This window comes from Macrotis lagotis, chromosome 8 (assembly GCF_037893015.1).
Source record: "Macrotis lagotis isolate mMagLag1 chromosome 8, bilby.v1.9.chrom.fasta, whole genome shotgun sequence".
In the NCBI taxonomy this organism is placed as follows: Eukaryota; Metazoa; Chordata; class Mammalia; order Peramelemorphia; family Peramelidae; genus Macrotis; species Macrotis lagotis.
In genome coordinates, this window is record NC_133665.1 from 149,992,415 (window position 1) to 150,006,993 (window position 14,579).

Below are 14,579 nucleotides of genomic sequence, written 5' to 3' on the forward strand. Positions count from 1 at the left end.
ACTAGAGAGAGGCAGAATTCCACATTAGTGTGAAGATTTGAGATTGTTTGTTGAAAAAGAGGCAATGGGATGAAGCAGATGGAGCACTGTACTTGCATTCAGGAAAACTCTGGTTCAAATTCTTCCTTGGACACTTCTAGCTGTGTGACCATAAGCTAATGACATAATATCTCTCTCAGTCCCTGTTTCCTCAGCTGTGAAATGGAAATGATAATAACACCCACTTTCATTGGGTTGTGAAGATCCAATGAGATGATGTATATAAAGTCTTTGACAAACCTTTAAAGTTCTATATGTTCACTATTATTATTATAATGATGACAATGATAAATAAATCAGAGGAGAAAAGAAAACATAAGAGTTTCTTTTTTGATGCAAGTATAATTAGATCCCCATTCTGTTACCTGTGTGAGCTTGACAATAAAAACAACTGACACATAGCTCCTAGAAGAGAAGCACCTGGAGGGCAGGGACTTCATTTCTTTGTGTCCCCAGCAGATGTCACAGACTGCCACTAGTACTTAATGAATGGTTATCAGTTGATTAAATACATTATTTCCTCTGAACATGGGCAAAGCCACTTAAATTTTCTGAATTTGAACTTCCTCACCTGTAAAATGAGAGGACGGAACAAGCTGATCTCTAAGCTAACTTCCAGATCTTGATCCACGATCTGGTGAATTGTCATTCAAAGAAACATCAAATTCACTCTACGCCTATCCAGGCAAGAGCTAGCTATCTATCATGGAAGAGATTCCACTTTTAAAATGTGCTTCTGTCCCTGGGGTCCCTTCACTGACTAGAAGGTTACCTGTAGAATCTCAATGATCTTCAACTTCGTGTCCATGACCATGATATCTTCTTTCTCAGGTTCTGTTTGTTTCACATTCCCTTCAGGGGCAGCTGCCATTGGAGTCATGGGCAAAAACCCTCCTCCTCTGAGAACAACTTGCGTCATCAGTTCCCCAACTCCATGAATGGACCTCATTACATTACTGCCTAGGGAACAGAAAGGGCATTCCCAAAGTTATGAGCCTATCTTGGAAGGTTTCCCTTAGAGGGTTGAAGTTGACCAACTGTCTTTACAAGTGGACATCCAACTTATCTTCAACTTCCATGTTGAAAAAGTGTGTCCCTGGCTGAGATCATTGATGCACATCTGCTCTAGAATACTAATTGAACCAAAGTGATATAAAGGAAGTCATCTCAAGTCCCACATATCTGATTTACTTTAATGATTCTAAATGGAAATACTTCTCTTGAAACTACTGATTGTCTATCCTGGAAAAACAACGTAGGAAGCCCCTCTCCATACCCAAGAGTATAAAGCATGTCATTAGTGTACAAAGATTTTATAATTTAGTCTAGTTGAGGAAACAGAACATACCTGAATGAGCTAGTATTACATGCCATTATATATTCAAATAAGAAAGTAAAAGTGACCACTTATACACTACATGGTTTGAGGGCAGCGTATGATAAAAGGCAACTAAGAGTGAAGCTCAGAAGGAACAGAAGGAATTTCTTATGATAACAAAAGCATCATCAAATAATTTTACCCAATGTTTATTAAAATATACTATTCGTTTTTAACCTATATTTTTTTTAGAAATTTTGAGTTTTGGATTTTTTTCCCTTTAATCCTTCTCCCACACCACTTGAAAGATAAACATTATATCAATTATATATTAAAGTCATGCAAAAAATTTCCACATTAGCCCATTCAACTTTTATATCTTACCTTTATTTTCTTCTCCTTTTGCCATTTTGCTAATTGGAAATATGGTAGTCACATGTACACAATCTAAGATAGCCAGTAGGATCTTGGTTAATCGTAAGAGGTCAGAGAAGTTGTAGAAACCAAAATAGATGAGATTTCTGGCCAAGTTTACAACCTATTAAAAAAATTCAATAATGTGAAAAAGAACATCCAACAGAGTTTTTCCTGTCTTACTTAAAGTTTGATTCCTGGTTCATAATGATGGTTGCAAAAATTCTTGACTTTGTGATGACAAAAGAAACTACTTATTTTTATATAACTTTTCTTAAATGAGCAAGAAGGGTCAGAATTATCTTAGAAAATTGTCAAATTATTCATTTTATTTAACTGGTATTTTTAATAACTTGAGGAAAAATGCCGACTTGTTCATTTAGTCTATATGATTCCTGTAATACAATTGTACCTTAGATATATGGTATCTTTTGATTTCAAATTTCCTAGAGTCTCATCACAGAGATGTTTTTCAAAAAGCTAAAGATTAACACTTGGAAATATAACTTTAAACACCCAGTAAACTACCACATAGTCTAACGATAAATTCACAAGAAGAAAGAAAAACGAAACATAAAAAGAACCTTTTTTGATGTGATTAAAGAAAAATATTTCACTTCTGGTAAAGGACAGAAACATTTTCAGTTCTGCCATTTTTGAATGCTCAATTTAAGACATCCATTTGGCTTTCTTATTACATCTATAACTGGACAAAGCTGGGCTTTTTATTTTTATACAGGAGCAAATCTAAACTAGGATCTCTATTTTCACAAAACTAGGGCTTCAATATAAAAAGCACACAAACTACTGTGGATATTTTCCAATTCACCTCTTACTAAAAATTCCATTTAAGATCTGGTATGTTAAATTTTCACATTACCTCAAATGTGAGCTTATTTTTCTCTTTATCAGAAAAAGGAAACCTCTGACAGACCACATCTCTTAAATATTCCTCCACAAATTCCATGGTCTGAGCAAACCTCTCTTTAATTTCATCTTTGGAAGTTCCACTACTGTCATAGCTGGAAGTAAAAATACAGTTTAAGTTTTTGGGCTGAAACTCAACAGAGATTATACATCCATACACACACTCACACACAAATACATTTTTAGCATGCCTCTTTTCAAATTGCTGAGGTGGGGAATAGAATTTTAGCAGACTGAAAAACACTTCACAAATACCATTTTTCACAAACTAACATTCTTTAAAATTACAAATTTCAAGAAGGTTGAACATGAAAATTAGATAGTACTTTGAGGAATAACTATAATAAAAGTGACATTTCAAGAATATTAAGCTAACTAGAATTTTTTCATTTTTTTAAAAAATTGAAGGAACCATCAAAACAGGTACCATAGAGCAAGGACAGGCATAATATAGTAGGGAGAGAGGGAAATTCTACAAGTCACTGACTTGGTTTCCATGATCTCACTTACAGACATTGGTTTATTATAATCAGGATTAAAGTTAGTCTTCGAATGATTCCTTTTTTTAAAAAAATGCCAATTTTTGACAAGTATGTAAAAATAAAAACCAATTATAAATTCTAATTTATGAAAATTTTCTGGGATTATATATTTACTAACCTTCAAAAATGATGTTTAAAAAATATAGTCCTATAGTTTAAAATATAGTTTTAAAATAGAGATGTCAACCACACCAGAGAAAGAACTATGGAATCTGAATACAGACCAAAGCATACTATTTGCAATTATTTAAAAATTGTTTTTGCTTTATGTTTTTTCTCTCTCATGATTTTTCCCTTTTCTTCTGATTAATCTTTTACAATATGACTAATACAGAAATATGTTTGATATGGTTATCCACGTATAACCTATATTTAGATTGTTCACTGTGAAGGGAAAGGAGAAAAATGCGGAACTCCAAATCTTACCAAAAAAGTGAATGTTGAAAACTATCTTTGCATGCAGTTGGAAAAATAAATGAATTTATTTTTAAAAAAGACAAAAACAAATACAGTTCTTTAGTTATTAATTGCCTGCAAAATATTAATGATCTCCATTAAAAATATACTAATGTAAAAGTGAGGATGTTGTTCAAATGATGGTACAAAATTTGCTTTGAATTTTTTCCAAACATTTGCAACAAAAATTTCTATGGAATGGTGAAATTTTGCAAATTTGAAAGGCAAATTAATTTATATTTAACTTTTTTCATTTTCTTTCTTTATATTTATATCTGCATATATTGCCTCCCCTCTTTAGAAAAAAAGCAATTTGTGAGCAGGGATTATTTCATCCTTTCAACTGATATCTCCAGCACCTAGCACAGGTCAAATGCAAGAGGTCATTAATAAATGCTAAATGATTGACTGGTTTTTAAAATGAAAGTTTGCCTATTATTTCTGATTAGTGTATAAGAATAAAAATATGCAATGGCCTTGATAGAAAGAGAAAACCAGCTTACTCATCAATCGCTATTTCCGAGGGAATCTCTGACCATAACCGGGCATACTTCACAGGAGTAACCTGTTCCTGAGGATCTCGGTCAACATGCATATGGAGCATTAGCCGACAGAATGATGCTCTCAGATCATAGGGCAAGTTCTCATCAGACATGCATCGAAGAATGAGGTCTACGTCAAGTTGGCCAGATATTTCATTGATGGCCAGATACTGCCGATCCAAACACATCCTAGCAAACAGGTTCAGCTGATACCTTGCAAAGAAAATAACTTTTTCATTAGTCCTACAAGTCACAGAAATGTATTAATTATGACAACAGCTGGCAGAGTGATGAAACATAGGGCCTTGGCCTCAGAAAGACCTGAGTTCAAATGTGGCCTCAGACACTCTGTATGACCTTGGGCAAGTCACCCAATCTCTTTGGGCCTAGGAGGTAGCTGTATGGCTCATTGGATAGAGAACTGGGTCTGGTTTCAGGAAGACCTGAGTTCCTCAGACATATCCCAAAAGTGTGATGCTGGGTAAGCAGCTTCATCTGTATGCCTCAACTTTCTCAACTGTAAAATGGGGACAATAGCACCTAACTCACAGATAGTGAGAATTTAATGAGATATTTCTAAGAAGCTCAGTACAGAGCAGGTGGTATATCAATATCATTAGTAATTATTATTTAAAAAATAGAGAATTCTACCTATGAATTCAAACTTTTGTGCACAAGTTTTTACATCTTACACCTTCTTTTCAATCAACTCAAAATCCATTTCCTTACTGCCACCCCACACACACACAAACACAACAAAGTTGTGTCACCTAAGCTGTCACTATTAGGAAGGCACATTCTTATTATTTTTGGAGGAAATTAACCTACTACATGATGGCAGCAATTTAGGAAGCTATACAACTCAAAGACTGGTGGCAGAAATCTATCAAATTAGAAAGCGGGCTTCAAAAGAAAATTATTTTATTTCACAAAATAATTTTCTCCATCAACTAGACCCTCCTTGTCATCTTGTGCAGCATTGGAAGGAAGTTATTTCTTCCTCAAATTCTTCATCTTTATCTCCACTGTCTAGGTTCTTGAGTTTGGATTGATGCACTCAAGCTTTAGGTTCTTTTTGTTGTTGTTTGTGCTAGATTCTGGTGCTTTTTTTAATTCCCCAAATTTGAAATACCTTCCTTTGCAACCAACATCCTGTCCTAAATTCTTGTCCTAAAGCCTCATTGTGATGGAAAAGGGAGCTTAGAGTGCTGAAAATGAGGTCAAATAAATGAAAATCTGACATGGCCTTTCCTAAGTTGTAATGACTGATAGGAGACTAAAAATGATGGATTCCATAATAATAATTCACATTTATATAGCACCCACTATGTGATACTAAGGGGTTTATGATGATTCTTATTTGATCCTCATAAGCAACTATCAGAGACATGTGCTATTAATCATTATTAATTTTAATTATATTAATTATTCTTAGATTCTGTATCTATCATCTACAGATCTGCCTAGTTAAAGAGCAGAGAAGCTCATCTCTAGATAGGCCCCAGGAATCTTGGGTCTCCATCCAACTCTAGAAGACCATTAACTAAAATGTACCAGGGGTGTGATTGGTATCAATGGAGAGAGAAGAAATTTATGAAGACTTAACTAAGTTTTGAGTAGGACTTGCCTAGCTCTGACATCCTGAGTGATGGTCTGAGGTGGGTGGAAGTTTCTAGTTGACCTGAGAGGCAGGTAATGACTAGAACTGTTAACATAGAGGTAAGTCTAACTCAACAAGAATTCAAATCTGTGATCAGAAAGGTGAATGCTAGAGGCTGAATTTGGATTCAAGTACTCTGATGCTGGAAAAATGCTCTTACCTGAAAGAACCTAATCTGGATCTCTATGATGCTGATAATGTCTGTCTGGCATTTATATAGCTCACACAGTAAGGCTTACACATACCATACATGAATCCTACATGCTTCATCTAAGAGGCAGCGTAATTCAATTTAAAACAAAAGTTCTGGCATTACAGAAAGAGTTTTGAAACTTTTTTTTGTGTCTCAGTCCCTCCTCAGAATACTGTTTTCAAATAGCTTGAGGAAAAAGCTAAATTTCTTATCTTTTAGATCAATTAGTGAAAATAAATGCTTAATTTTTCCCCAGACAAGATCAAAGGGCCTCTGAAATATATCCACAGACAATCTGTGAAGCCTGGGTTAAGAACCCCTACTCTAGAGTTTGATGCTTACTCGCTATGTGAATTTGGGCAACACTTTTGACTGAGGTCTACTTGAAGGATGGAGCAGATGGACTGAGAGGTCCTTTCAGCCCTTGACCTATGATTCTAGGATTGCCTTTCTCTAACAACTGCATGAAATAGGGAGGAAGAGTATTATTATTATTATTATTATTATCACTTTTTAATAGAGGAGGACACAGACTCAGAGAGCTATAATATCTATTCTACTGTTTCAGATGGTAAGTAATGGAGATGGACTTGAACCTTGGTCTCTTCTGATTGTCAGTCCGAAGTTCTTTCACTACACTACCCAGACTCATCTACACTAAATTACTCCTAATAATCAACACTTGCTTAGCTATATCATGATGTAACTTACAGATAACTTTGTGTCTTTATAGAAAAAATGAGAATTCCTGACTCTATCCAACTTCCCCAGCCCCCAGGATTCCCATGTTAGAGTCAAAGCCCAGGTGCTCTGATCACCTGTAGTAGCTGAGGACGTCCCGGTCTTCTTTTTGCCCTTCTTTAGCATCCTGAGCTAGTTCCCGCACACTCTTACTACGAATCTCCTTGTTGCTGTCCCTCCAAAAGAGCCAGACCTCCTCCTCATCTTCTCCAGCTTCCAGAGGATTTTCACCAGTGGATACTCCTTCAAACTCAAAACGAGAAAGAACCAACCTGGAAAATGAGGAGATGAAAAACCAGTTCCATTAATTTTAGCTCTTATGGGAAGCCATTTTAACTCTAGAAATGTGACAAACTCCATGCCAGGCAATATAACAAATTGGGTTCTCTACATCTAAAGTACACTGAAGCCCCTTTCCCATGAGCCTAGCCCAGATCTAGGCTCTTGGAACTAAAATATCATAATTGCATGCTACAACTATGCGGGGACAATAACAAATTAGATCATTCCTAGGGAACATTTAAACAGCCTAGAGCCAATGACAAATTAGATCGTGCTTGCTAAGCATAAACATCCCACCAAAATGATCTCAACAATGTGTTCAGAGTTAAAAATTAAAAATATGACCCCATATCCTATCTATGGTAAAATACTTTTCCAGGAAAGACCTCCTTCACATAGATCAGCTATTATTACCCCTGTCACCAATGCAGAGTGATATACATGCTATTTCCACCCAAACAGAAATGTCAGCACGACATTTCAGGAATCTCCTTTTAAGTATAGTATAGTCACAGTGAATAAAAATTACTTCCTTCCAGGCCTAAAGATGCTGAACATTTTTGCACAATTGTAAATACTTCACATAAAAATTGAGTAGCTAAAAAATGCTCATATTTTAACTGGTATCTCAATTGAGCCTGGCCAAATGAAAGCAGTAGAGTCATCTTGAAGAATAGACTATAAGGAATGTCTACATGCAAATTCATAAGATACCACTTTCCAAAAGAAATCTCCAATACCATCCTATTTTGTATAATTATACCTCCCACCAACTATGATTCCTTCATTGATTTGGTTTCACTGTTTGTGATGCCTGGGCAACATACATTGGCTGGCGACTTCTGGTACTTTCTACGACTAAACTCCCATCTCTCCAGTAGCCTTAAAATCATCAGGGTGCAACTCACTTAGTCTCGATCAATATGTCAGCATTGGTTGGATTCAGCACAGCTTTACAAATCAGTTCTTGGGTCACCGGAATTGATTTGTTCATGGACACACACAGGTCAGAGAGGTAATCTAAGAATCTATTGGGAAGTAGAAAACACACAAATGGGCATTCTCCTCAGATAAAAGAAATTCTTTCTATATAAGACCTACTTATTGAGATGCCCTGAAAATGGCTAAGGATAACAGTTGACATTTGTATAGTTTGTTATTTGTCAAATGAAGCAATACTGCAAAAGGGGATTGGTCTACACAGCAGGCTCTAAGGAAAAAAACCTGTGAGTAAAACCCAAGAGATCCCACTGCGCACTAATATTACTAGAAACCAACCTCTAGGCAGAGGAAGGAAGAATTTAAAGCAGAGAGAGAGAGAGAAAAAAAAGCAAAACGAAAAGATACGAATGAATTTAGAATGGAGAGAGAGAGAGAGAGAGAGAGAGAGAGAGAGAGAGAGAGAAAGAGAGAGAGAGAAAGAGAAGTGTGTGATGTTCTAGATTTAGAATTAGAAGGGATCCTAAAGATTATCTAGGTCATTCACCTCATTTAAGAGATAAGGAAAATAAGAGGCTAGATTGGCTCTTAGGACCCTGCCTCCAATTCCAGTCTTGGTTGTCCCAGGGCTCCCACATAGAACAGGTAGTTCTAGAGTCCCACCACCCTTCTCTCTCAGCTGCTCTCGGCAGCTACACCAGGGTCAGGGCTGCCTACTTCTGGTCTAGTCAACATCGATATATGCCTTTTTAATGGAAGTATAATGGAAGTATATAATGGAAGTATAAAATAATATAAAGAATATAAAGAATAAAAACAGCCTGTAGACATTTAGCATCATTTAGTTACTATTTTGCTGACTGGTATGTTGACTGGAATGTGAATCAACCAAAGCAAAAATTCACTCTATCACCTCCTGGCAAGACTCTAAGACAGTAAAGAATGATGCCTCCCTCTGCCTTCTTAAGGGTGAGAGGTTGACAAATGACTTGAGAAAAAATCTAAAAAGAAATGATTAGCCTCATCAGAATCAAGCCTTGGTATCCTTAAAGAAATATAATTTAAGAGACCTGACTTCACCTAGTCCAGGTGAGGTTCCTAGCCTAAAGGCTGGGTATCTACCACAGCTTTAGGTCCACCTCACCTGGGCTCCCGGTTTTTTCTCACAAGGCTGACAAAGGTGTCGATCTCAGCGGCAGTGATATGCTTCTCAAGGAGTTTCCGATTGTTGTGAAGCAGGGCTGTGATTGTATCTTCCGCCAGAACATCATAGCCAATTTGCTTTTGCATGAAGCCAAACTGCTTGGCGATGTATTCCTTTGGGAGAGCAGGATCAGGGGAAACAAAAAGTCATATCCATATTTTTAAAATCATGTTAAGATTTAAAGGAAAGGACACCGATTCCCTGATTAGAGTCAAAATTTTTGTGGAAAGTGAATTACTGCCCCCAGAGTTTTCCTCTAAACAGAATATGCCCCTGAAAGTGAAATGTTCTCACACTATACATTTTACTAAACCTGCCAAGTGAATATAATTGAGCCAAGTATCACTTAATGCTTTCAGATAAGAGTGTTTCATTAAGTGCACAGTTTGAATTTTAAACTGGTGGTAATTTTAAAAGGTCAGACTTTGTTTATTAGCTCTGAATTTATTACTAATTCAGGAAGGTCTAACTGGTGCTCTTTTCTCTGTTCACACTGAGCGGATGCAAGTTAATCTGATTTGGACCCTTTTAAACAGTCTTATCCTAATTTTTTCCTCTCAAAGATCCAGGCAAATTGAAATAAATCCCTGTGATCATTTCTATTCTGTGGCAATAGTCATTTTAAAAAACCCTGCTTATTACAAATATTAGTAATACCACTTTATAAATGTGGAAACTGAGGTTCACAGAGGCAAAGAGACTAGCATGAAATCATATAACTAATAAATAACAGAATCAGGATTTGAACTCAAGTCTCTACTGACATAGAGATCTCCCCTGATGTCTTAGGGCAGGAATTCTTTACAGGGATCCGTGATCTTGGTTTTAAATATTATGATAAAAACATTGGGTTTCTTTTTAATCCTAAAGGATTACAGTGAGAGGCAGCTGGGTGGCAAAGTGAATAGAAATCAGGAAGATCTTGAGTTCAAAGACAGTCTCAGACATTAACTAGCTGTATAATAACTGGACAAGGCATTTAAACTGCCTCAGTTCCCTCATCTGCAAAAGACATAAGCAGAATAGTATTTATCACCTAGAGGTGTTTTAAGGATCAAGTAAAATCATATTTATTATAATTTGGTACAATTAGTAGAATGACACATAGTCAGCACTAGATACCTACTTGTTATAATAATCATCTTCATCACCACCACAACCATCATCATCATTCTATATTTTACATTCATCTTATGTAAATAATAACTGTCTAGAGGGTCATTATCTGTGCCTCTAAATCATACTTCCTAGGACTGATGAAAGGTTCAAGGAGTTAAAGCATACAAAGTATTTTAGAAGACGAGGCACAAACTCAGGCAAGAGTTTGAGACTAGGCCTAATTTTTAAAAATTTCCTGCTAGCCCACATTCTGGCAAGAGAAATCCAAAGTACAGAAAACCCAGACCAATGAAATGAAAATATTCAACAAAATAACGAACAAATTAGACTTGTATGATTTTTATATTTGATTGATGAAATAAAGAAAGCAGAGACGTTCAAAAGTCCTCATTGATCATCACATTTCAAAAGAATTGCTTAAGTCCACCTTCCCTAATTATAGTTAAAGGAAAAAAATATAGTAGAAAAGCTAAATTTAAATCTAGATGTAACAGACTAAAAATGTTATCTCCTATGAAAAAATGTATTTCCTTAATAGATTTACTGAATGCCTTGGAATCACATAGATCAGCCCAGAATTCTACCAGACTTGTTCAAGGTTCAAGATGAATAGAAAGAATAGTAGTTGACTAGAAACAGAGGTAATAAAGATGAGACAGGGGTGGCTAGGTGGTGCAGTAGATGGAGCACTGGCACTGGATTCAGGAGTAACTGAGTTCAAATTCAGCCTCAGACACTTAATAATTGCCTAGCTGTGTGGCCTTGGGCAAGCCACTTAACCCCATTGCCTTGCAAAAAAAAAAAAACCTAAAAAAATAAAAGATGAGACAAGGAAACACTCCTATTTTATTATGAAAAAGGTATATAGCAAAAGTCACTCTTGAAGTCCAGAAGACCAAAGTTCAAGTCTCATTTGACATGTGATTCAAAAGTTGCTTAATGTCCATTTGAAACCTGAGCAAATGAATGGGTTTCTCAGTGTCTAAGATTGTAAAACTGCAGAACAGGAGCCAACCTGCATCATGAGAAAGCTTTCTCATCAAGACTTCCTATTACCAGTGAAATAATAGGTTGGGACACAAAAATCCAAAAATCTGACCATTTTTCTTCTAAGTCTTAAGTGAAGACACCATAAACACAATGGAAGGTGGTGTGAAATCAAGTCAAGTAAAATAAACGCTTTCAAGGAACTTCTGTCAGCTTGGCTTAAATTATCTTTTGGTATCTGGAAAAGATTCAGTCTCTCCCTCTAAAAGTAGAAGTTCAAAGAGTGACTCAAAATTCCACCCTATCTATTAAGGAGAAAAAAAATCTATGTGGCATATTAATTTGATCAGGTCACAACTTCTTTTAGGAAAGCAAGTTCAATGAACAATTCTACCACCATTAAAATCCTCCTCAGGTTCCAGCCCATTCCACACCTGGTTCTTTCTGTAGTCCTGCTGGGAATGCCTTAACACCCTGTAGCACAGACGACAGATGTGTCGAAAAGGAGCATGCCGCTGGTCCCCCAGTTCTTCCAAACGGAGCATTGGTCCATCTCCACAGTCAGTAAATGGGGCCTGCAGGAGCTTGAAAATCTGTAAGATGTTTTATTAAGTGAAGATGGAAAATAGCATTATCACCATCCCTGAGAGGCCATGATTTTCACGTTTCTAAATGACTCCAACACAAACATCAGGATTTGGCTGAGTCAAAAGCAACTGGGCATCCATTGAGTATAATACACTCCACACTCAGTAGCTAGATCATATATATTTCATTTTGCATGCATTCAACAAGTACTAATTCAGTTTGTTGATTGACCATGGAAAGAAGGGTCTTAAGTGTCAAATCAACAAACATTTATTATAAGTGAACTTAAGCATAAGGAAAGGACAAAGTTAAAATGGCATGCATGGTCTCTAACTTCATGCACTTGAAAATGTAGAGTGCAACTATAAGGTTTTAATTTCTCAATTTCTAAAGCATATTATTCCTCTTTAAGAACCCCCTAAAATCATTACCTGCAACAATTCATCAGTTCCCAGTCTAACCTACTAAGGTAGACCTGAGTGAAAATCAGAATTCATAAAAGTGGGATGTCTTGTGAACTAGGGGTTGTAAGGGGGAAGGAGAGGAAGGGAATTCATGAAGTGGTTGTAAGGAAGAACATCTAGAACTGCATTTCTGACCTTCTACCTCTTGTGAATCTATTAATTCACTATTTAAATTTATTTGGAAACCTCAACCCCAGTAATCAGATATCCTTAGGTCTTAACAAGTCTCTCATGGGGGAAATCACACGAGGAACTCTACAGGATGATTGACTTCCATTCTTTCTTTACAAACTTTCCCAGGTTATGTGCCCAGCTGACCTGCTTAAGAATATTCTGTTCTCTCATCAGCTTCTGGCGTTCTCTGTTGGGTTTGGAGAATACTACTTCAAGCACATCTTGACCTGAATTAGTTCCACCAGTCACAAAATAAACTAGATCTTCAAGTAGCTTGGTCACAGATCTAGAAAAGAAAGCACAATCACACTCTCAGAGTTGGATGGAACCCAAGAAGACATTAAGCTAAACTCATCTTTGAACAGAAATCCCCTCTGTATTCTCTCTGATGATTGGTTATCCAGATTCTGTTCAGAGACCTCCAATGAAAGGAAACCCATTACAGCTTCCAAGGAAGCCATCCTGATTAGTGCAAAGCTCCAAGGATTAGGATGTTTTCCTTTATGTTAAGCTTCAATCTTTCTGATTTTTCTAACCACTCCTCTCAGTTCTGTCCTCTAGGGTTAAGCAGAACAAGCTAGGACTTTTTTTCAATACAATAAATGTATTCAAATACTTCAATCCATATGGCACCTTCATTTTGCCAGACTAGAACTTCCTCTAGGAAGCCAAAGACAATTAGAAGTACTTCAAATATAGAGAAATATTTGAAATAGCTTCTCCTTTCTTCTCCCAAGTCTTCTCCAGTCTAAACATTCCTAGTTCCTTTGGTTGCAAATATATTGCATCTTGAAACCAGAAAGAATTAAATAAGATGTGGGGATGCATGTGTGTATGTGTGAGTATCTACAATTATACCTACATCTATTCTACCCATGACAAAAAGCTTATAATCACTTCTTTATTATGCACATGTAGATTATCTGATTAGTAAATTATCAGTGAAAAAATATTAATCTCTTCTTTGTCAACAGTTTAGTAACCAAATTCCTACTCAACAAATCTTCCCCAAATTTGAGGTTTTTCAGAAGTGAGGGCAATTTTTTTTACAGAGTTACAAATTTAGAGCTGAAAGGGACACAGAAGATACAAATCCAACTGCTTCATTTTACATATGGGGAAACTGAGGGACACAGATGTTAGGTGACTTGCCCAAGGTCACTGAGCTAGTAAGTGGTTGAGCTGGACTACAAACCCAGGTTTTCTGGCTCCAAATCTGTTCTCCATTCAATTTTGATGCCTTGCATCACTGAAAACTAAAAGTTGAAATCACCACTAATTTTTAAGATTCCAAAGATCTGGTAAGAAAATCAGTGATTAGGTCCAGGAAGAATGGGTAAAAGCCTCTGCTCCTTTCACATGTAGTCGCAAGATTTCAAGGTAGTTCATAAGAAGAGTCCTAAGTGCACCATGAATGCATATTCCAAGCCTACAATAAAGGCAAGTGACTATATGCTCTGTGAAAAAGAAAAAATGCATTCCTTCATTTTCTGATCCCTTTACCTTCTTTCATTCTGTGTGATAGTCCCCTTTTCCAGTTTTCCAGCAATAGATCCCAAAACCTTGCTTGCATCATTGGCAAAGTCCAAATCCCGAACCTCAGCAGGAGATACTGGAACTATGGCAAAAGCTTCCTTGTCCTCCTTCACAGGAGATGTGCCAATCTGAAAAAGTTCAAGAAAATCCAAGAAACAAAAGAGTAAGGAGGCTTTGTAATTTCTACTGACAACTATATAAGGTAAGAGAAACTGCAAAATTTTTCACGATTCCTTTTATTTTAATATCACTTGGAAATTTAATGGCCTTCAAGTTTATAAGCCAAAACATTGTTAGCAGCCAAAACTGTTCTTAAGACGGGCATAAAAATCCAGGTAATTGCATAAGCTTAAAGACAAAAAGCTAAACTAAATGGTTTCATTATTTCTACAGCTTTGAGCTTGCCTCACTTCAAGGTGTCTCTGAAGAAAATGCTTTGGGAGAACTCTCATTT

The 14,579-nt window shown here is 36.4% G+C and overlaps 1 protein-coding gene across 8 annotated transcripts in view; it reads right to left on the reverse strand.

Moving 5' to 3' along the window:
- ITPR1 (inositol 1,4,5-trisphosphate receptor type 1) overlaps positions 1-14,579 on the reverse strand; it is a 423,734-nt gene that overhangs the window by 200,958 nt on the left and 208,197 nt on the right. For all 8 annotated transcript variants that reach the window (XM_074198681.1, XM_074198677.1, XM_074198678.1 and 5 more), the window contains 10 exons: positions 14,093-14,253; positions 12,734-12,875; positions 11,798-11,956; positions 9,198-9,370; positions 8,023-8,142; positions 6,910-7,104; positions 4,200-4,451; positions 2,652-2,793; positions 1,742-1,895; positions 812-999 (listed from right to left, as the gene is read on the reverse strand). In XM_074198681.1, the coding sequence (XP_074054782.1) occupies positions 812-999; positions 1,742-1,895; positions 2,652-2,793; positions 4,200-4,451; positions 6,910-7,104; positions 8,023-8,142; positions 9,198-9,370; positions 11,798-11,956; positions 12,734-12,875; positions 14,093-14,253 (1,686 nt within the window). The remainder of the gene's footprint in view (positions 1-811; positions 1,000-1,741; positions 1,896-2,651; positions 2,794-4,199; positions 4,452-6,909; positions 7,105-8,022; positions 8,143-9,197; positions 9,371-11,797; positions 11,957-12,733; positions 12,876-14,092; positions 14,254-14,579) is intronic.